Here is a 21919-nt window from a genome sequence, read left to right on the forward strand (position 1 = left end):
ATGTAGAGGAGGGAACACGCCCCGATTCACATCAACGGGACTGTAGTAGCGTGAGTCAAGAGTTTTAACTTCCTCGACATGACATTGACCAACAACACCATCACTCTTGTCAAGAGGTTGCAACAGCGTCTCTACTTCCTAAAGCGACTGAAGAAATTTGGCATGCTGCCCCGTGTCCTCTCCAAATACTACCGCTGCACCATCAAGAGCATCCTGACCACTTGCATCACGGCCTGGAATTGCTCCAGCGGGTGGTGAAGACGGCCCAGTACATCACTGGGACCGTGCTCCCACCCATCCAGGACTTGAAACGGTGCCTGAGGAAGGCCAGGAGAACAGGACCCCAGTCACGAGTTGTGCTGTCCGTTACCTTCGGGCAGACGCTATCGGAGCATGAGGTCTGATACCAACCGGCTCAGACACCGTTTCTATCTTCAAACAATCAAACTGCTGAACACTTGAACTGGACCTGCTCTGATTCTTTGTACCTTGACACACACACACACACACACACACACATTCCTGCTATACACATCACAACTGTTGCTAAAAGACACTTATTATATTGCTCAATTTATACACTTGCATCCCATTTCCCCCCTTCCCCAATACGTGTAAATATTGGACTATAAATTGTGCCTTCCTGTATTATACTGATGCTAAAATGTATTATTCTATTCTACTGCCATTTATATGTTCGTATTCTTAGCTTGAATTATTTCTTATTGTTGTTGAATTGTCGAAGGAACCTGCAAGTAAGCATTTCGTTAGATGATGCGTAACTCGTACATACGACTAATAAAACTTGAATGTCATACTTGTACACCTCATCATTCCATGTTTATGGTGCTCTTGTGCTCCCTGGTGCCAGAGATGAGAACTGCACATCCATAACAAATAGTTGAGGGTGAAGATGAGAAATGTAATGTCATCAGGGAAAGGGGGATACCTAGTCAATTGTACAACTGAATGCATTCAACTGAAATCTGTCTCCCGCATTTAACCCAACCCCTCTGAATCAGAGAGGTGCGGGGGGCTGCCTTAAACGACATCTATGTCTTTGGCGCCTGGGGAACAGTGGGTTTAACTGCCTTGTTCAGGGGCAGAACGACAGATTTTTACCTTGTCAGCTCGGGGATTCGATACAGCAACCTTTCGGTTACTGGCCCAACGCTCTAACCACTAGGCTACCTGCCGCCCATGAAACTGACTGAAGTATACGTTTTCTCCATTACAGACAGAAAAGCAATTTTCTTCAACAGCCACAACGTATCAAAGCCAGAGTCGTCTTCAGACCTGACATCTGTAAGTTCAATTCACTAACGTGCTTTTATCATATCACCTACAAGGCATTCAGAAAGTATTCAGACCCCTTGACTTTTTCCACATATTGTTACGTTACAGCCTTATTCTAAAATGGGTTAAATTGTAAAAAAAAACTATCTACACACAATACCCAAATTTTAATTTTTTATTTTACCGTTAATTAACTAGGCAAGTCAGTTAAGGCTCAGTTGGTAGAGCATGGTGTTTGCAACGCCAGGGTTGTGGGTTCGATTCCCACGGGGGGCCAGTACAAAAAAAAAAATGCATGAAATGAAATGCTCTGGATAAGAGCGTCTGCTAAATGACTAAAATGTAATGTAAATGTAAGAACAAATTCTTATTTTCAATGACAGCCTAGGCTGACAGATTTGTACCTTGTCAGCTCGGGGATTCAAACTTGCAACCTTTCGGTTACTAGCCCAACGCTCTAACCACTAGGCTACCCTGCCGCCACAGAATGACATACGAAAACAGGTTTTTAGACATTTTTGTAAATGTATTTTAAAAAGTATTCAGACCCTTTACTCAGTACTTTGTTGAAGCACATTTGGCAGCGATTACAGCCTTGTTTTCTTGAGTATGACGCTACAAGCTTGGCACAAGCCTGTATTTGGGGAGTTTCTCCCATTCTTCTTTGCAGATCCTCTCAAGCTCTGTCAGGTTGGATGGGGACCGTCGCTGTACAGCTATTTTCAGGTCTCCAGGTTCAAGTCCGGGCTCTGGCTAGACCACTCAAGGATATTCTGAGACATGTCTTGTGTGCTTAGGGTTGTTGTCCTGTTGGAATGTGAACCTCCACCTCAGTCAGAGGTCCTGGTCGCTCTAGAGCAGGTTTTCATCGAGGATCTCTGTACTTTGCTCTGTTCATCTTTCCCTCGATCCTGACTGGTTTCCCAGTCCCTGCCACTGAAAAACATCCCCCACAGCATAATGCTGCACCACCATGCTTAACCATAGGGATGGTGCCAGGTTTCCTCTAGGCTTGGCATTCAGGCCAAAGAGTTCAATCTTGGTTTCATCAGACCAGAGAATCTTGTTTCTCATGGTCAGAGAGTCCTTTAGGTGCCTTTTGGCAAACTCCAAGCAGGCTGTCATTTAAAAAAAAAATGTTTTTATTGAACCTTTATTTAACTAGGCAAGTCAGTTAATAACAAGTTCTTATTTACAATGACGGAACAGTGGGTTAACTGCCTTGTTCAGTTGTAGAAAGACAGATGTTTACCTTGTCAGCTCGTGGATTCGATCATAGCAACCTTTCGGTTGCTAGATCATCCATCTGGCCACTGTACCATAAAGGCCTGATTTGGTGGAGTGCTGCAGAGATGGGAGAACCTTCCAGAAGGACAACCATCTCCACAGAGGATCTCTGGAGCACTGTCAGTGACCATCAGGTTCTTGGCCACCTCCCTGACCAAGGTCTTTCTCCCCCGATTGCTCAGGGCGGCCAGCTCTAGGAAGAGTCTTGGTGGTTCCAAACTTCTTCCATTTAAGAATGATGGAGGCCACTGTGTTCTTGGGGACCTTCAATGCTGCAGACATTTTTTAGTACCCTTCCCAACATCTGTGCCTCGACACAATCCTGTCTCGAAGCTCTTCCTTCAACCTCATGGCTTGGTTTTTGCTCTGACATGCACTGTCAACTGTGGGACCTTTTATATACAGTGGGGGAAAAAAGTATTTAGTCAGCCACCAATTGTGCAAGTTCTCCCACTTAAAAAGATGAGAGGCCTGTAATTTTCATCATAGGTACACTTCAACGATGACAGACAAAATGAGAAAAAAAATCCAGAAAATCACATTGTAGGATTTTTTATGAATTTATTTGCAAATTATGGTGGAAAATAAGTATTTGGTCAATAACAAAAGTCTATCTCAATACTTTGTTATATACCCTTTGTTGGCAATGACACAGGTCAAACGTTTTCTGTAAGTCTTCACAAGGTTTTCACACACTGTTGCTGGTATTTTGGCCCATTCCGCCATGCAGATCTCTAGAGCAGTGATGTTTTGGGGCTGTCGCTGGGCAACACTGACTTTCAACTCCCTCCAAAGATTTTCTATGGGGTTGAGATCTGGAGACTGGCTAGGCCACTCCAGGACCTTGAAATGCTTCTTATGAAGCCACTCCTTTGTTGCCTGGGCGGTGTGTTTGGGATCATTGTCATGCTGAAAGACCCAGCCATGTTTCATCTTCAATGCCCTTGCTGATGGAAGGAGGTTTTCACTCAAAATCTCACGATACATGGCCCCATTCATTCTTTCCTTTACACGGATCAGTCGTCCTGGTCCCTTTGCAGAAAAACAGCCACAAAGCATGATGTTTCCACCCCCATGCTTCACAGTAGGTATGGTGTTCTTTGGATGCAACTCAGCATTCTTTGTCCTCCAAACACGACGAGTTGAGTTTTTACCAAAAAGTTATATTTTGGTTTCATCTGACCATATGACATTCTCCCAATCCTCTTCTGGATCATCCAAATGCTCTCTAGCAAACGGGCCTGGACATGTACTGGCTTAAGCAGGGGGACACGTCTGGCACTGCAGGATTTGAGTCCCTGGTGGCGTAGTGTGTTACTGATGGTAGGCTTTGTTACTTTGGTCCCAGCTCTCTGCAGGTCATTCACTAGGTCCCGCCGTGTGGTTCTGGGATTTTTGCTCACCGTTCTTGTGATAATTTTGACCCCACGGGGTGAGATCTTGCGTGGAGCCCCAGATCGAGGGAGATTATCAGTGGTCTTGTATGTCTTCCATTTCCTAATAATTGCTCCCACAGTTGATTTCTTCAAACCAAGCTGCTTACCTATTGCAGATTCAGTCTTCCCAGCCTGGTGCAGGTCTACAATTTTGTTTCTGGTGTCCTTTGACAGCTCTTTGGTCTTGGCCAAAGTGGAGTTTGGAGTGTGACTGTTTGAGGTTGTGGACAGGTGTCTTTTATACTGATAACAAGTTCAAACAGGTGCCATTAATACAGGTAACGAGTGGAGGACAGAGGAGCCTCTTAAAGAAGAAGTTACAGGTCTGTGAGAGCCAGAAATCTTGCTTGTTTGTAGGTGACCAAATACTTATTTTCCACCATAATTTGCAAATAAATTCATAAAAAAATCCTACAATGTGATTTTCTGGATTTTTTTTCTCATTTTGTCTGTCATAGCTGACGTGTACCTATGATGAAAATTACAGGCCTCTCTCATCTTTTTAAGTTGGAGAACTTGCACAATTGGTGGCTGACTAAATACTTTTTTCCCCCCACTGTAGACAGATGTGTGCCTTTCCAAATCATGGCCAATCAATTGAATTTACCACAGGTGGACTCCAAGTTGTAGAAACATCTCAAGGATGATGAATGGAAACAGGATGCACCTGATCTCAGTTTCGTGTCTCATAGCTAAGGATCTGAATACTTATGTAAATGTAATATTTCTGTTTTTATAAATCTATAAAAATCCGTTTTCGCTTTGTCATTATGGGGTATTGTGTGTACATTGAGGGCGAAAAAATTATTTGATCCATTTTGGAATAAGGCTGTAATGTAACAATGTGAAAAAAGTGCAGGGGTCTGAATACTTTCCGAATGCAATGTATTTCTATGTGTTAAGCCAAACCTCAGTGTATTATTGAATGCCCTTAGTACAGTATACTCAGACTTAGTTTTTTTCCTACCACAGAGGGACAATGTGGAGGGGGTCTCCCAGCCACCCAGTGATGATGTCATCAGAGAGTTGTCCAGGTCCTTGCGACAGGAGTTGGGCGTGTCCTTGTTTGGCATTGACGTCATCATCAACAACCTTACGGGCCAACATGCCGTCATCGACATCAATTCATTCCCTGGTGAGTGGTTTGTTCCTCTGTCGTAGGGGATAGGAGTCGATATGGGTTTGTGTGTTTATCTTTAGTCTAAGATGGATGGCCATTTATACTACCCGTCCACCTGTGTAGGCGTACGACAGTTTTACAATCTCTACCAGTTTGTAATTTCAAATCTTTGAGAGATTGCTTTTAGGGATCAATATAATCTAATGGGCTGATTGACATGGTCGTGCTTGGAGACAGAGCCGAGGCATCAGCAGTGTTAAATGAGAATTGAGCATGTTCTGATGCGAATCTAGCATGCCTTTCTCTTGACTAGGGCTGTTGTCACTATGGTAACACTGTTCTTGGGTTGCACTCTGTTGCCACCTCTGACGGTTGGAGTGTGAGGAGAATGGTAGTGAGCTAATCCCTCACAAACATTCACCCTCAGTGCCTGAACGACAAAAGCTAGGTACTCAAAATAAGTCTTTTCACTCATTTACCTGGACTGTTACCATCAGTTTCCCACTGTATTGAAGATGGGATATAAGCATCAGTCAGCCATGTCTCATGGCTCGTCCTCGTCTGTCTCCAGGTTACGAGGGTGTCCCAGAGTTCTTCAACGACCTCCTGACCCACATCACCAGTGTGCTCCAAGCTAACTCCGCTGACAGCCCCCCAGCCAGCGGGCAGCCCAAAGGCCTGGAATCCAGCGCTATGGTATCCACAGCCCCCAGCCTAACCCCAACCCCGGGCTCCCCAGGCTGCTGCAGCATGCTGGGGAAGGAGGCCAGCAGCAGCCCCTGGATCGTGGAGGGGGATGGGAACCTGAAGAGCCCCCGCCAGAGACTGGGCTGTAACTCAGCCATGTCCCCCAACTTCCAGCAACACTGTGTTTCCACGATAGCCACCAAGGCTTCCTCCCAATGACTGCCCTCCTCTTCCACCTTAGCCCCCACCCTGTTCTAACCTCGAACAAAAACAGATGAGGATTATAATGGTGACAATAATTAATAATGGTCATAATTATGACATTAATTATAATATATCTGTAATCAAAAAACAACTTTTTTTCTATGTAGATATTGATGGTGATTGGTTGTAGATGTTTTTCTCTGCCTTTAGATGTTTTGTTTAATAAGACTTACAGTACTGTAATGTGAACTTTTGGGATCTCTGCTTAATTGCTGATTTTAGTTTCTCTCAGTGAAGTCTCTGTAATCAAGTGGTCCACATGAGCTGGTTAGGGGAATGACCTTATCTGAACTTTAGTCTACAGCAGTGAAGGAAAAAGGCAATTTAACATCCTGTGCTCCATACGCACACAGGTTTCCAGCATTGAAATTCACCAGTGATGTCTTTATTTTGATGTTTACCACTCTGTCATATAGTGGAGAAGGGATAAAAAGTTTTTTTATTGTCACATACACTGGATAGGTGCGGTGAAATGGGTTGTCTGGGTACTATAACACTCATCCACAGGTTTGGAGCAGCTGCCAGTGCTAATGACACGCAGATCAACTGACTTAAAGCAGAAGAACCCACTCTATCATTTCCAAAATCACAAGCAAGTCATTGGGGCCTTGTTTGACATTAGATAAGATGAAATTGAACGCTGGTTGCTTTGTGTGCCATTTAATTGACAATGTGCTCTCTTTAGTGCAAGGCTCTTGGTCATGTGAATTTCATAGTCTTCACAACAGCAGAAACAAAATAGATATTAATATCAAGATGCAGTATGAAAGGCTGAAAATACCTGCATAAACCTTTGATCACACCTCATAAATGTTTGTCAGCAGAAAAATACATCTTTGATCATGTGACCAAGTTTAATATGGAATAATGTTTCTAAAGGTTGAGGTTTATACAGGTGTTTTATGTGACTACAAACCAGTCCATTTCCTTGCCTCTCATAACTTGAGTTGCATTGCTCCAGCACTGCTGAAAGATGAGGATCACATTCCTTTTTGTATGTGGGTGTTTTCAAAAAGTATTCCAGCATTCCAATGCTTTAGTGAAAAATGACTTTTCTAGAATTGAAATGAATCGGCATGCTGAACTCTCATTCCCTCTCCCTCCATTACTACTCATTCAAAACTCAATTCAACCTCTGGGCCTCTAATACAGTTTTCAATTGGTATTGTGTTCAGAAAACTAACTCTTACTCCACTAATTTCTAATTGAATGATATAGAATATATATATTTAGCCAACTAAATCGACACAAATTATTTTTGTGACCATGAAATGAATGTCTTGATTACAATGCTAAGGATTCTTTATTTTCTTTGTACTTTGTCTTATTGACAATACATCATTTTAAGCAGACTGCTGGCACCTACTGAACAGTGAAACACCATCTAGTCAGCCCGGTGCACTCTTATATAGCTGGTAACAACAGTCTCCAAACTCCCTGTAAGCATCAGCTGCTGTGTTATTTTGAGGTCACAATATGTTAAAAAAAACAATTCCAATTTTGCTCCCAATGTTCATGGTGAGATCCTTTTTTAAAAATGTATATTTTGTTCATGGGGGGGTATTTTTATATAGTGGAGAAGAGTGAGTGACGATTCGAACAACAAAGGGATTTCGTTTTTTGTCAGATGAGTAGTGAGATGGTGGTTTGGCAAATTAAATGATCTTCAAGACCAAGCTTACAGTTGTCACTGTCTTCACCCTTAGCATCCAGTTGAAGTGCGTGGAAAAGAGTGCAGGGCTGCCAACTCATTGTAAAAAGAATAGGGTGTTTTAAGCACTGCTTCATCTCAGGTTCTTAATTCTGGAGGAACAAGCATCAGCATATAGAATAAGTAGGCTGGCACACTGAATTGACAAGCTTATCAGAGGTTACTTAGCCCCAATGGCAGTGACTGACCATCTAGTGTAGCCATTCAACCTGCTGCCTTCCAGAACAACAGTTGAGTAGCAGTGGTCCTAAAGCCTTCCTTATTGAAGGACACATCCTCAACCCTGTGTGGGTGAAGTGATCAAGGAGAAAATGTCTTAGCCATGCCCAGTATGTTGTGGAAACACTGCCATCTCTATACTGTGTGTTCTGCATCTAAATGGGAAATAAATATTACCCCTACTTACTACCTTGATCATTTCTCCAACCCTGACAGTCATTGTGCTCTCCACTTCCACCTGAATGTTTACTTGGAAATGTTATATATAGTAACATTGTGTGTGTGTGTATATATATATATATGCATACATTTTTGTTAAAGTTCTCTAAAGAAAAAAACTAATACACAATGTGACTTTTTGATTAAATGGCTAAACAATACATCTGAAAAATAACTTGAGTCAAGTGATTTCTAAAAACCTTGAGATAAATTGCTATTACTGTTCTAGTGCTTTAGTCCAGAATATTCTTGGGAAAAGTAATTAAATTCATTCCCCCAAAGTTGTGTATTGTGTTTCTCACGATAGGTGCATCTGTCCTGTATACTGATACCATACACAAGTAAGGTATCCAAACAGCCACTCATCCTTTAAATGTTAGTTCTTGCTGGAAACATTTACTTTTACCCATTTATGCTGTTGTGAAGGTGATATGAAGAACAAAAGACCCCTGAACTCTACCCAGCCTGCAGATGTTTATTGCTTCAGCTTTTATGCATCTGACATTTCATGGAGATGATGGTTCGACAAATGACAATATAGAAAATACAAGTTTACACACACATACAAACTATTTCAACAAGATGCTGTACAACATGGGTACTTTATAAAATATATATTCATAATTTGTCATCTGTACATAGAAAATAAACATATTTACAAGCACACTTGAAAGAGGTATGTATGTCACAGTATAAAGCCTATGAAAGTTTCTCCTCCCTGCAACATCATTGCTGCACAGGGACGTGTCAATATAACAGCAAGGGGGCAATGCTGAGGTTTGATTCAGCGGCGTGCTGCTGGACTGGCCAACAGACCCAGGATGGTGGAGAGACAGTGCAGCTTCTCCTTCACAAGCTCTGGCAACTTCTCATTCTCCTTGTACCTGGAGCAACAAAAGTAGGAACATGTCAGCAAAAAGGGTTTGACAACTACCATTCCTCAAATACAGAAAAACAAAACCATCAAAATGACAATGTCGGACTTTGACATAGCACTATCAAACAGTGGTAAAGCCGTGTGTCATTTATTGTATTTGTTATATAGGTGCTGTGTAAGTGTTCAGTACCTGGTGGTCCGTCCCTCTGGGGACGTGTAAATAATACAGGAAACCCCTGCCTGCACCACCAGCTGGGAGCCATCGTTGAACTGCACCCACACCTCTCCACTGGTCAGTTGTGAGGCCCAACCAATATTTGGCACAAAGACAGACTTGAGGACTTTCCCTGCGTTGGCCGTGTGGTCTTGTTTGACCGACAGCGGAGAGCAGTTTTTGTTCACAATGGCTGAGGTGATGTCAGACTCTTCATAAAAGATCCTCTGAAGATTGGACAAGATAAATAAAATAAAGTTCAAAAACAATAACACCAGAAATATCTTACAATTCCTCCATAGAAATGGATGGACTAAATAGCTTAGATCACACAATGTGACGTTGCGTGGGAGAAACTCACAGAGGGAGTGAAACATGGGGGCTGGGGCAGTGATGCCACATCAGCAGTGGCAGGCTGGGACGAGAGGCAGGAGGAGTCTGGGTTGGCAGGTCTCCTGGGAGGGACAAACAGAGTAGCAAGATTAGTGACACAAGGACTGGCTGACATACACTACTGTTCAAAAGTTTGGGGTCACTTAGAAATGTCCTTGCTTTTGAAAGAAAAGCACATTTTTGTACATTAAAATAATATAACATGACCAGAAATACAGTGTGGACATTGTTAATGTTGTAAATTACTATTGTAGCTGGAAACGGCTGATTTTTTTATGGAATATCTACATATGCGTACAGAGGCCCATTATCAGCAACCATCACTCCTGTGTTCCAATGGCACGTTGTGTTAGCTAATCCAAGTTTAGCATTTTAAAAGGATAATTGATCATTAGAAAACCCTTTTGCAATTATGTTAGAACAACAGTTTTCAGCTGTGCTAATTAAGAAGCAATAAAACTGGTCTTCTTTAGACTAGTTGAGTATCTGGAGCATCAGCATTTGTGGGTTCGATTACAGGCTCAATGGCCAGAAACAAAGACCTTTCTTCTGCAACTCGTTAGTATTCTTGTTCTGAGAAATGAAGGCTATTCCATGTGAGAAATTACCAAGAAACTGAAGATCTCCTACAACGCTGTGTACTACTGCCTTCACAGAACAGCGCAAACTGGCTCTAATCAGAATAGAAAGAGGAGTGGGAGGCCCCGGTGCACAACTGAGCAAGAGGACAAGTACATTAGTGTCTAGTTTGAGAAACAGACGCCTCACAAGTCCTCAACTGGCAGCTTCATTAAATAGTACCCGCAAAACACCAGTCTCAACAGGCAACTCTGGGATGCTGGTCTTCTAGGCAGAGTTGAAAAGAAAAAGCCATATCTCAGACTGGCCAATAAAAATAAAAGATTAAGATGGGCAAAAGAACACAGACACTGGACAGAGGAACTCTGCCTAGAAGGCCAGCATCCCAGAAGTCGCCTCTTCACTGTTGATGTTGAAACTAGCATGGAATAGCCTTCACTTCTCAGAACAAGAATAGACTGATGAGTTTCAGAAGAAAGTTCTTTGTTTCTGGACATTTTGAGCCTGTAATCAAACCCACAAATGCTGATGCTCCAGATACTCAACTAGTCTAAAGGAGGCCAGTTTTATTGCTTGCTTAAATCAGGACAAGTTTTCAGCTGTGCTAACATAATTGCAAAAGGGTTTTCTAATGATCAATTAGCTTTTTAAAATGATAAACTTGGATTAGCTAACACAAAGTGTCATTGGAACACAGGAGTGTTGGTTGCTGATAATGGGCCTCTGTACGCCTACGTAGATATTCCATTAAAAAAATCTGCCGTTTCCAGCTACAATAGTCATTTAAAACATTAACAATGTCTACACTGTATTTCTGATCAATTTGATGTTATTTTAATGGAGAAAATTAATTAGCTTTTCTTTCAAAAAACAAGGAGATTTCTAAGTGACCCCAAACTTTTGAATGTTAGTTTATACACAGTACCAGTCAAAGTTTGGACACACCTACTCAAGTTTTTTTTAGTTTTTTTTATTACTATTTTCTACATTGTAGAACAATAGTGAAGACATCAAAACTATGAAATAACACATATGGAATCATGTAGTAACCAAAAAAGTGCTAAACAAATCAAAATATATTTTGTATTTGAGATTCTTCAAAGTAGCCACCCTTTGCCATGACAGCTTTGCACACTCTTGGCATTCTCTCAACCAGCTTCATGAGGAATGCTTTTCCAACTGTCTTGAAGGAGTTCCCACATATGCTGAGCACTTGTTGCATGCTTTTCCTTCACTCTGCGGTCCAACTCATCCCAATTGGGATGAGGTCAGGTGATTGTGGAAGCTAAGTCATCTGATGCAGCACTCTCCTTGGTCAAATAGCCCTTACACAGCCTGCAGGTGTGTTTTGGGTCATTGTCCTGTTGAAAAACAAATGATAGTCCCACTAAGCGCAAACCAGATGAGGTGGCGTATCGCTGCAGAATGATGTGGTAGCCATGCTGGTTAAGTGTGCCTTGAATTCTAAATAAATCAGACAGTGTCACCAGCAAAGCACCCCCACACCACCTCTTCCATGCTTCACGGTGGGAACCACACATGCGGAGATCATCCATTCACCTACTCTGCGTCTCACAAAGACACAGCGGTTGGAACCAAAAATCTCTAATTATTACTCATCAGACCAAAGAACAGATTTCCACTGGTCTGATGTCCATTGCTCGTGTTTCTTGGCCCAAGCAAATCTATTTCTGATTGGGTGCTTTAGTAGTGGTTTCTTTGCAGCAATTTGACTATGAAGGCCTGATTCACCCAGTCTCCTCTGAACAGTTGATGGTGAGATGTGTCTGTTACTTGAACTCTGCAAAGCATTTATTCGGGCTGCAATCTGAGGCTGGCAACTCTAATGAACTTATCCTCTGCAGCCATGTAACTCTGGGTCTTCCTTTCCTGTGGCGGTCCTCGTGAGAGCCAGTTTCATTATAGCGCTTGATGGTTTTTGCGACTGCACTTGAAGAAACTTTCAAAGTTCTTGACATTTTCCGCATTGACTGACCTTCATGTCTTAAAGTAATGATAAAGAGAAATGACAGTTTACCTATTTGAGCTGTTCTTGCCATAATATGGACTTAGTCCTATTTTGTAAAAGACCATCTGCTGTATAGAAGATACAAGACCCCTGCCTTGTCACAACAAAACTGATTGGCTCAAGCGCACTAAGGAAAGAAATTCTACAAATTAACTTTTAACAAGGCACACCTGTTAATTAAAATACATTCCAGGAGACCTCATGAAGCTGGTTGAGAGAATGCAAAGAGTGTGCAAAGCTGTCAAGGCAAAGGGTGGCTACTTTGAAGAATCTCAAATATGTTTTGATTTGTTTATCACTTTTTTGGTTACTACATGATTCCATGTGTTACTTCATAGTTTTGATGTCGTCTATTATTCTACAATGTAGAAAATAGTAAAAATAAAGAAAAAAACTTTGAATGAGTATGTGTGTCCAAACGTTTAACTGGTACTGTATGCATGTACACACGACAAATAAAAGTGTACAAAATAGCCTCTATTAGTCGAGGCATGGACTCTACAAGGTGTCAAAAGCGTTCCACTGGGATGTTGGCCCATGTTGACTCCAATGCTTCCCACAGTTGTCAAGTTGGCTGGATGTTTTTTGGGTGGTGGACCATTCTTGATACACCCAGGAATCTGTTGACTGTGAAAAACCCAGCAGCGTTGCAGTTCTTGACAGACTCAAACCAGTGTCCCTGGCACCCGCTATCCCACCCTGTTCAAAGGCACTTTAATCTTTTGTCTTGCCCATCACCCTTAATCGCACACGTACACAATCCATGTCTCAAGGCTTAAAAATCCTTATTTAACCTGTCTCCTCCCCTTTATCTACACTGATTGAAGTGGATTTAACAGGTGATATCAATAAGGGATCATAGCCTTCACCTGTCAGTGTGTCATGGAAAGAGCAGGTGTTTCTAATGTTTTGTACACTCAGTGTAAATAACTGAAATAGTAACTTTCAGCATTCTGCAAGATGGTACTTTATTTAAGACAGTGGAGGCTTCTCAGGGGAGGACCATCCTCATAAAAATGTAAATTGTAAAAATTATACTTTTTAAATAGAACTATACTAAATATAATCACATCACCAAATATCAAATACATTTTTATTTGTCACATGCGCTGAATACAAGAGGTGTAGACCTTACTGTGAAATGCTTACTTACAAGCCCTTAACCAACAATGCAGTTCAAGAAATAGAGTTAAGAAAATATTTACTAAATAAACTAAAGTTAAGAACTAAAATGTTTATTAAAAAGTAACAAGAAAAATTACAAAACACCGAGGCTATATACAGGGGGTACCGGCTAGCTATCACTGCAGTGTATAAAATGTGGTGAGTAGTTGACTCATAGAGAGAGAAAGACAATAGTTTATCAAATGAATTTCTTCCAAAATGAAGGAGAAGCAAGGGATAGTCATTTTTTTCTGTTCCACTTAGTTAGCACATGCAGCTAATGGAACACCCTGCTCAGAGGGATGCCATTTTAGCTAGCTGGCTATGACTTTCCAACACAACATCTCTTCCAATTGTTAGGGTTTAACCAACTATTTGTTTGCATAACCAATATAATACAACTATTTAAACCTATATAATAAAATTAGTTGTGGTGCATAACTTATGAATACTAATGCTAAACATAAGAGGTTTATATTGTATTAACATAGATTGAGCAACATATAATAGACATGACTAACTGGAGGATTGCTGGCTAGTAGGAGTGTAGGCTGAGTAGACTCGTGACACACACACACACACACAATGCCTGGTTGTGGGGCCGCTCAAGGACAGGTGTATGGGAGGGGCTGGTAGAATGGAAGATAGGACAGTTTCTGCTATTGTGCTACACCTAACTGTAGCACAAGGACAGGCACTGTCCTTGGGTGTCTGACTCTCGGGTACACACATGAAGATGAGCTAGAAGACAACTATGCTTGGCAACAAAGATGCGTCTAGAGGCTGGGACCAGCCTGCACGCCAACGCTAGGATGAGTAAGTTTAAACCACGCTCATCCTCCCTCTGACAGGCCAGCAGTGAGCGGGAGCCATCTCTGTCAGAGTATTTAATGAAAAGCAAAGGATGTGTCACTCAGTTCTCTGTCTGCCCTGCGAGGTGTCACAGTGAGCCCGTATATACGAACATCATATTTACCATAAATGTGTTTGCATTAATTAAAGTACAAAGAAATCAGAAGTTACTCTGTGTTAACTGTTTTATTCCAATACCAGATTGAATTGACGCAACTCGACACAAGTCAAGGTAAGCTTTTGGTTTGACTAATTTATTGCCTCCGGGGCCTGACAGTGTAAATGCTTACTGACTGTACAATAACATTACTGCATGATTGTAGCGGGTTTACTAACGCGTTAGTTCTATTAGCTATGCTGACTATGATGTTACTTTAGCTAAAATGGTGACAACGATGTAGGCTGTGTGTAGCGGTTTGGTTTGGAAAGGTTTTTTCGCCTGGTCACATACAGCTGATGTATTGTGCATTGAAGTCTTCCCTGTGGCTCAGTTGGTAGAGCATGGTGTTTGCAATGCCAGCATGGTGTGTGCAACGCCAGGGTTGTGGGTTTGATTCCCACGGGGGGCCAGTACAAAAAACAAATGCATGAAATGAAATGTATGCATTCACTACTGTAAGTCGCTCTGGATAAGAGCGTCTGCTAAATGACTAAAATGTAAATGTAAAATGAAGGAATACAACGTGTGTTATGAGAGTGAACTGTTTACACATGATCAGCGACTATTTACATTGACGACCCCACCCCTCCATTTGTTTTGTACACTGCTGCTACTCGCTGTTTATTATCTATGCAGTCACTTCACCCTACCTACATGTACAAATTACCTCAACTAACCTGTACCCCGCACACTGACTGCGTACTGGTATCCCCTGTACACAGCCTCTTTATTGTTATTTTGTGTTACTTTAGTTTATTTGGTAAATATTTTCTTAACTCTTCTTGAACTGCACTGTTGGTAAAGTGCTTGTAAGTAAGCATTTCAGGCTAAGGTCTACACTTGTTGTATTCGGCCCATGTGACAAATAAAGTTTATTTGATTCATTCTGCCGATTCTGCCAACTTTTCTTAAACGGAAGCAAACATAACAAAACAGGGATAAACATACCTCGTTTGCAACTGTTGGACTAATGATTACACCTTATATCAGTTAGATGCAGGCAAGAGTGTGCAAGGCGGTATTGAATGTCACTGTCTGTCACCTCAAATTTGTCTCTCGACCTGTGCACCTACGCTGTAAACTTTCAATCATAGGCTAGGTTGTAGCAACCTCATGATGGGTATGGGGAAAATAAGAGTATCATGTAGTTGCCTAAACCTATGCTGTTGCATTGAACTGGGTGAATAAAATATGAATGACAGTCATCCAATATGCTGTAATAGAAATAAGGCCATGCTCATGAAAGAAAAACATCCTCCCTCATCTTAAACGGCACTGACCGCCACTGATTTAAGTGCTTCCAAACATGACAATTTACAGCATTAACACTGACAACAGACACAGTCATGGCTCTCACTCTCACCTGCCGATGGTGATGGGGAAGAAGGGAGTGCTCTTGGCACTGTGCTGCTCTTCTGCAGTGATTGCCGCCTCCAGAGACAGACACATGCTGTGTCCCTCGTCAGACAGCTCCACATACAGCCTGCTCTCTGGGCTGAGGCCACTCAGACCCACCTCCCCTTTCACTGTGTATGACTTCCCACTCTTCTCCACCACCCGGACCAGCTCCGACGTCTTGTGGATCTTTGCTCCTGTCACAGCACAGAGGGGAACTACAGGTCAGGATGATTTAGTTTAACAGTGTGCAACAATAACATTTCAATATCAGAGAAGGACAATAGATCTTATCCTTCAAGTTCATGATGTTTCATATAACTGAGGCTTTGTAAATGGTCCTCACCATCGTAGAAGCACACCTCCAGGTCTGCATTGGGGGAGTTCTCCATCAGCATACACTTAGCAGACTTAGTGTAGAGGGTGACTTTTGGAGTCTTGGATTTCACCAGGAGCACAAACTTGGAGGCATACTGGTATTTCCTCCAGTACTTCTCTATTGAAAAGAAGCAGAGGACAAAGGTTAATTGAAATCAGACTTCCAACATACGTATAAAATTATTTTGACTCATAACAGAGACTTCACTGTCTGGTATTGAGGTGTACCTGGTAAGTCATCATAGCTGCAGATCAAGATATCCTCAGGAGGAGCAGGGGGGCGCTCTAGTACAGGAAAACCCTTCCCCTCATTGGGCTGGTAAATAGTGACCTACAGGTGCATGGTCAAAGGTTGAAATGAGTGTTTTGCCATTATTTAACAAATCAAATGTATTTATATAGCCCTTCTTACATCAGCTGATATCTCAAAGTGCTGTACAGAAACCCAGCCTAAAACCCCAAACAGCAAGCAATGCAGGTGTAGAAGCACAATATATATATCCTCTCTGAAGGGTATGAAGTGTTGTTATTCCTGAAACTCACCATTGAACCATCACAGGATATCCTAAGGACCTCTTTGACCCTCTCCTGGGGGCCCTGGCCCTTGAGAAGCTCCATACACACCTCTCCTGTATCAAGAATACTCACCTGGGGAGAAAGAGACAAAAACCACAGCTGTAGAGCAGGCAGGCATAGCCCTGTCATTGAAAGCAGATCAGGTGAATAGAGACAGGGGGATAACTAGGGGCTTTGTCTGTCTTACCACAGCGTTTTTAGTCTTCTGTCTGATGGGTTTCAGTCTGGAGGCACACAGGGGAGGGAGCACATTTCTCAGGGACTTCTCCTTTGCTATACTTGGTTTGGGTTTGGATAGACTCTGCAGCTCTCCCCCATGTACTCGTTGCCCATTCTCCCAGTAGGACTCAGTGTTTGAGGGGTGGTGCTGGTTCTGGTTGCGGTGAGAACTGGTCCCTCTGCCTGCTGGTTTGTCACTCCAGTAGTTGTGTACACCTAGAGGCTCCCTGCTGCTATGGAAACTGCCACTGCTGCTGTGAGAGCTGACATCCGTGGGCCTCGGAAACGGGCCTGGGGAGGCAGAGAGAACAAACACTGTCAAGCTCATGTATGAAAATCTTTATTTTAGAACTTTTAAATCTTTACATTGGGATGTAAGATTAAGATACAGCAAAGAAAAGAGTAGGTGTAATATACCTTCTTTACTGAACCAATTTTGTACACCTTCTGACTCTTCTAACTGCAGGTTTAGTGGACGTGGTGGTTGTGTGGAATATGAACATCCTGAGCTGAGAACATACATGCATCAGTTAGTCAGACAGACAGACATTTTAATATAAATCACATTCTATTAATTACAGCACACTGGTGTCACATCTTACCTGGCTGTCTGTTTGACAGGCGGCGATGGGAGCCTTCCATGTTCTGTGAAGGGTTGTGGAGTGTCCTTGTAGCTTGAGGACATGGGAAAGGCCAGTCTCCCTGACACAGTCAGCATCTCCTCAGAGTGGCACCTCTCCAGCTCTGCCTGCCCCATCCCCTGGGCTGGAGTGACAGAGGAGCTAGACCGGTCTGAGGAGTGAGCCCTTCGTAGGTACCTGGAGTGGGGCCGTCCACTCTCCCCACCCAGAGCAGCTCTGCTCCTGCCTACTCTGTCTGAGTGCTGCTGCTGCCACTGCTCAACCCCCTCAAAGCAGGCGTTGCTGGGCGGACGGGGCAGTGTAGGGATAGGCATCATGATATTGGGCAAGGCAGGTCCCATCACACGCCTGGCTCTCCTCTGGGGATGGCGGCTGCTGCTGCTGCCGGACGTGGACGAGGTGCAGGCTGTGGAGATGGTGGCGATGCCGCTGTCCATGGAGCCTGGCTCCCCCAGGCTCAGCTCCTTGGTCCTGGCCAGCAGGCTTTGGGTCATGAAGGGGTGCTCCAGCACGGCAGACAGGCTGGGCCGTTGCGCAGGGTCCTTCCTCAGCAGCTGATGGATCAGGTCCTGGGCCTCCTGGGACACATGGCTGGGCATGTCATACTCCCCCAGAACCACCTTGTTGAGGGTGTGCTTCACCGTGTCTGTGTCAAACGGGGGCCGGCCCATCAGGAAGGCATAGAACATGCAGCCCAGAGACCAGACATCAGACTCCAGGCCGTGGGCACTGTGGGTGGCCACCTCTGGGGAGATGTAGTTGGGTGTGCCACACATGGTGAAGTGCTTCTCGCTGGGGAGCTTCAGCTTGGTGGCCAGGCCAAAGTCAGCTATTTTAAGGTTCATATTGCCTGACAGCAGCAGGTTGGACAAGGTCAGGTCCCGATGCATGATGCCATGTGTATGCAAGTACAGCATACCTTTCACTATTTGATGCATGAAGTGCCTTGCTGTAACATGAAAAATAAAGTTAAACAACTGTTATAAAAGGAAACAAGGCAAAGTGTTAAAACATGTTAATGTAGCTTTCATATCATCTTAAGAAATGTATCACTGTTTCACTCTGGTAAAAAAAATGTTTTACTCACCTTCACCCTCTGAGAAGGGCATCTTCCTATCTTTCAGGTATCGACTCATCTCTCCATTATGGCACATCTCCAACACCAAGTACACATAATTACTGTCTTCAAAGTAGTTGTACAGCTGCAAAAGAGTAAAATGACAGGCCAAAATGTTATATCGGGGTTCATGGCACAGCACCACCTTGTGGACTGGCTGTGCCACTTTGTAAAATGTTTGATAATTTATGGCCAGGCACCACACCTTATTATTCTAGCCATTTTTGCTCTAGATGGCAGGAAATGGCAGTATTCAAAAAAGCAAAACTGTGTGAGTCTAAATGGGTCACTACATCCCACCTGTACTCAGCAGCACCACATTTAAAAAAATCATTGGGAGAACCCTGGGGTTAAATGCAGTCATGTAAATGAGTAAATAAGACCTTATTAAAGAATCACCAATTTCAGCACTACAATGATCACATGCCATAACATGTCCAACATAAAATGTTCAACCATGCTTACCTCTAGTATTGACGGATGCTTCAATCGACACTGAATCTCCACTTCGTTACTCACACGCTGGACCATACCAGATTTGTGCATGGCTTTTTTGTCAATCTGCACAGAGAGGGGAATAATAGAGATAATTATACAGTGCATGTGAGCCTTAAAAATGCACTGCTTTAGTCTTGTGGCAAAGAGCCGATCGAACTTCCACAAAGAAACGATGAGAACTATCCAGAGACAGAACAGACTGTCTAGACTCCCAACAGTCCACATAGGACCCATGGTAGGGAGGCTTAGTGACAATACAAGGCTCTGCTAAGCACACCACCTGGTAGTGAGAGGATGATGATAAGTGGGTGAGTTTTCACTGTGTAGGCTGTCAACATTTCCACACTTGTGATTTGTCTGCATGGACTTGACAATAAACACTTTGTAGTGATGAGCTCTTACTTTATGGGATTAATGTTTGTGTTTTGTGGTTCCCTGGGGAGCAACACCATAAAAGTACTGGGATGCAGACTGTATAGCAATTTAGAAAAATTGTTCTTACCATTTTGATCGCCACCTCCAAGCCACTGTTAACTGACTTTGCCCGGTAAACACATGCAAAGGAGCCCTTACCAAGGAGAGTGAGAACTTTGAAGTCCTGATAAAGAGAATTAACAAATGTTTTCACAAAATGAAATACAGAATTCCAAAGTGAATAACATAATATTTACATTACAACAAATATGACTAGAATATGTCCAATAGCTAGGCCTATGTCCTAAAAATATGTCCTAGATGTGCCTGTCAGCTGTTATATATATATATATATATATATATATATAAAAATAATGACTGACGTGATACCTCAATCTGTAACTCCCCAGCTGTAGATATTCTCTCCTCATCTTCACTGACTTTGCATTTAGTTGTCAGGTTTTGAAAGAAATAACGAATGACTTTGTCGAACATCTTCCCTCTGAGATGTATGATGTAGCTGGCTAGACAGCCAGTGAGTAGTACACCACCACAACAACTGTACCAGGCATTTGGTCGTCAGGGAAGCTACAGACTGGCTACCCAACAATGCCAACTGTAAAACCACCAGACAAACGTTGCACCCGTCTTTGCCATATGGCCTTGAATTATCCCAGCTCTCTTCCCGCTAATGAAGCAGGCGTTGTGGTCCCAATCACCTGGCAACAATAAACCGGTGCCGTAAGTCGCGAGGAAGCACCACCGGTGGAGGCTGCTGAAGGGAGGACGGCTCATATGGCTGGAACGGAGTAAATGGAATGGCATCATTTTGATAGCGTTCCACTCCAGCCATTCCCACGAGCCTGTCCTCCCCAATGAAGGTGCCACCAACCTCCTGTGTTGGAGGCATGTCTCAACTGTCAACAACTCGGCTGCAACACCGCTAGTTTTAGCCATCAGCTAACGTCACTCTTCTACATTGCCGACTACGAATTGTGCAAAGTTGGTAACGTTTGTAGACAACTACAGTAGCTAAGTTAGTTTGCTATTTAGCTAACTAAACAGCGTCGGAGTGGCTAGTTCTTGCAACTTCAGCGAGCTAAAATACTTTGTACTAGACTAGCTAAATTAGCTAGTTACAGTAATAAATTAGCCACGCGTTAGCAAGCTAACGTACACAGTAGTACAGTAACGTTAGCGGACAACTCACCTCGATTTTATTACCGATTGAAACACTCATCTTGCTTCTCATGTCTTCCCAATCGATAAAAAAGTATTATTCAATACATGTTCAACCAGGTTAATTTATCCGCGGCCGTAAACGGCCTTTGATAAAAACAAATGAATGTTGCTATTTTATTCCACTCCAAAACTTTTGCATTTCTTCCATTTTGAAAATATCCGCCCGTTACACTCGTGGTCACGTGACTATACACGTCATATTGCAACAAGCAAAAGAAGCCACATTCACTTCGAAGTCCCTAGATTACTCCAGCTGACTCCAACAGGACACGTTTGTTTATCCTTGCTCCCTCAGAACAACACATCTATACATGCTTTATTTCAAAAGGATATTGTATCCATTCCTTATGTCACAACTTACTGGAATACATGTGTCAATAATATCTGTTGGAAAAAAGACTGTTATTATCACACAAATACATGCTTGTTAATAACAAGGTCAAAGAGGTCTCTTTCAGAATGATCCATAAGTATTACCCTATGAATCATTACCTGAAGAAACTCAAAAAAGACATTAACATTAACTGTACTTTTTGTGTTGAGCATCCAGAAACAGTTTTGCATTTATTTTGGCATTGTCTACATGTTCATAGTTTTATCATTGTAAATATTCTTGATTACTTTTTTTTTATGGGAGAATGTGCTGCTCGGTTTCCTTAACAATAAAAAGGATAAAGAAAAACAATTTTACCTCAAATCTAATTGTGCTAATGGCAAAATGTCATATTCATAAATGTAAATTCACTAATGAAAAACCACTCTTCCGTGTTTTCTATTAGGAATTCGAGCAGTACATTAAGACCATTCTACATTCTTCTAATAAGAAAGCTGTTAAAACAATCAATATGTGTGCATCTTTTAAGGTCTTTGTATAATCTGTAATTTGTTGTACCCCCTAGCACATGTTATCATTGTCTGTTTGTATACTTCTT

The 21919-nt window shown here is 42.5% G+C and overlaps 2 protein-coding genes across 4 annotated transcripts in view; one reads left to right on the top strand and one right to left on the bottom strand.

The window, feature by feature from the left end:
• LOC123744603 (inositol-tetrakisphosphate 1-kinase) overlaps window positions 1–8400 on the top strand; it is a 62002-nt gene extending 53602 nt beyond the window's left edge. For both annotated transcript variants that reach the window (XM_045723498.2, XM_045723499.2), the window contains 3 exons: window positions 1238–1305; window positions 4992–5154; window positions 5711–8400. In XM_045723498.2, coding sequence (XP_045579454.1) covers window positions 1238–1305; window positions 4992–5154; window positions 5711–6045 — 566 coding nt within the window. In that variant the 3' untranslated portion in view covers window positions 6046–8400. The remainder of the gene's footprint in view (window positions 1–1237; window positions 1306–4991; window positions 5155–5710) is intronic.
• A 294-nt stretch (window positions 8401–8694) lies between these two features.
• LOC106610996 (serine/threonine-protein kinase PLK4) lies at window positions 8695–21158 on the bottom strand. 2 transcript variants are annotated; one of them, XM_014210781.3, is made up of 14 exons: window positions 20956–21158; window positions 19834–19929; window positions 19299–19394; window positions 18804–18918; window positions 17678–18665; window positions 17493–17584; window positions 17044–17366; window positions 16824–16928; window positions 16509–16611; window positions 16249–16398; window positions 15871–16099; window positions 9692–9785; window positions 9307–9557; window positions 8695–9123 (listed from the first exon to the last, which is right to left on the bottom strand). In XM_014210781.3, the coding sequence occupies exons 1-14, from the start codon at window positions 20995–20997 to the stop codon at window positions 9024–9026; spliced, it is 2784 nt and encodes a 927-aa protein (XP_014066256.2). In that variant the 5' UTR covers window positions 20998–21158; the 3' UTR covers window positions 8695–9023. The 2 variants fall into 2 exon arrangements, with proteins under 2 accessions (XP_014066256.2, XP_014066253.2); XM_014210778.3 differs by lacking the exon at window positions 20956–21158 and adding an exon at window positions 20136–20937.
• Between the last annotated feature and the right edge of the window lie 761 nt (window positions 21159–21919).

The sequence above is a fragment of the Salmo salar genome, chromosome 09 (genome assembly GCF_965601325.2).
Source record: "Salmo salar chromosome 09, fSalSal1, whole genome shotgun sequence".
In the NCBI taxonomy this organism is placed as follows: domain Eukaryota; kingdom Metazoa; phylum Chordata; class Actinopteri; order Salmoniformes; family Salmonidae; genus Salmo; species Salmo salar.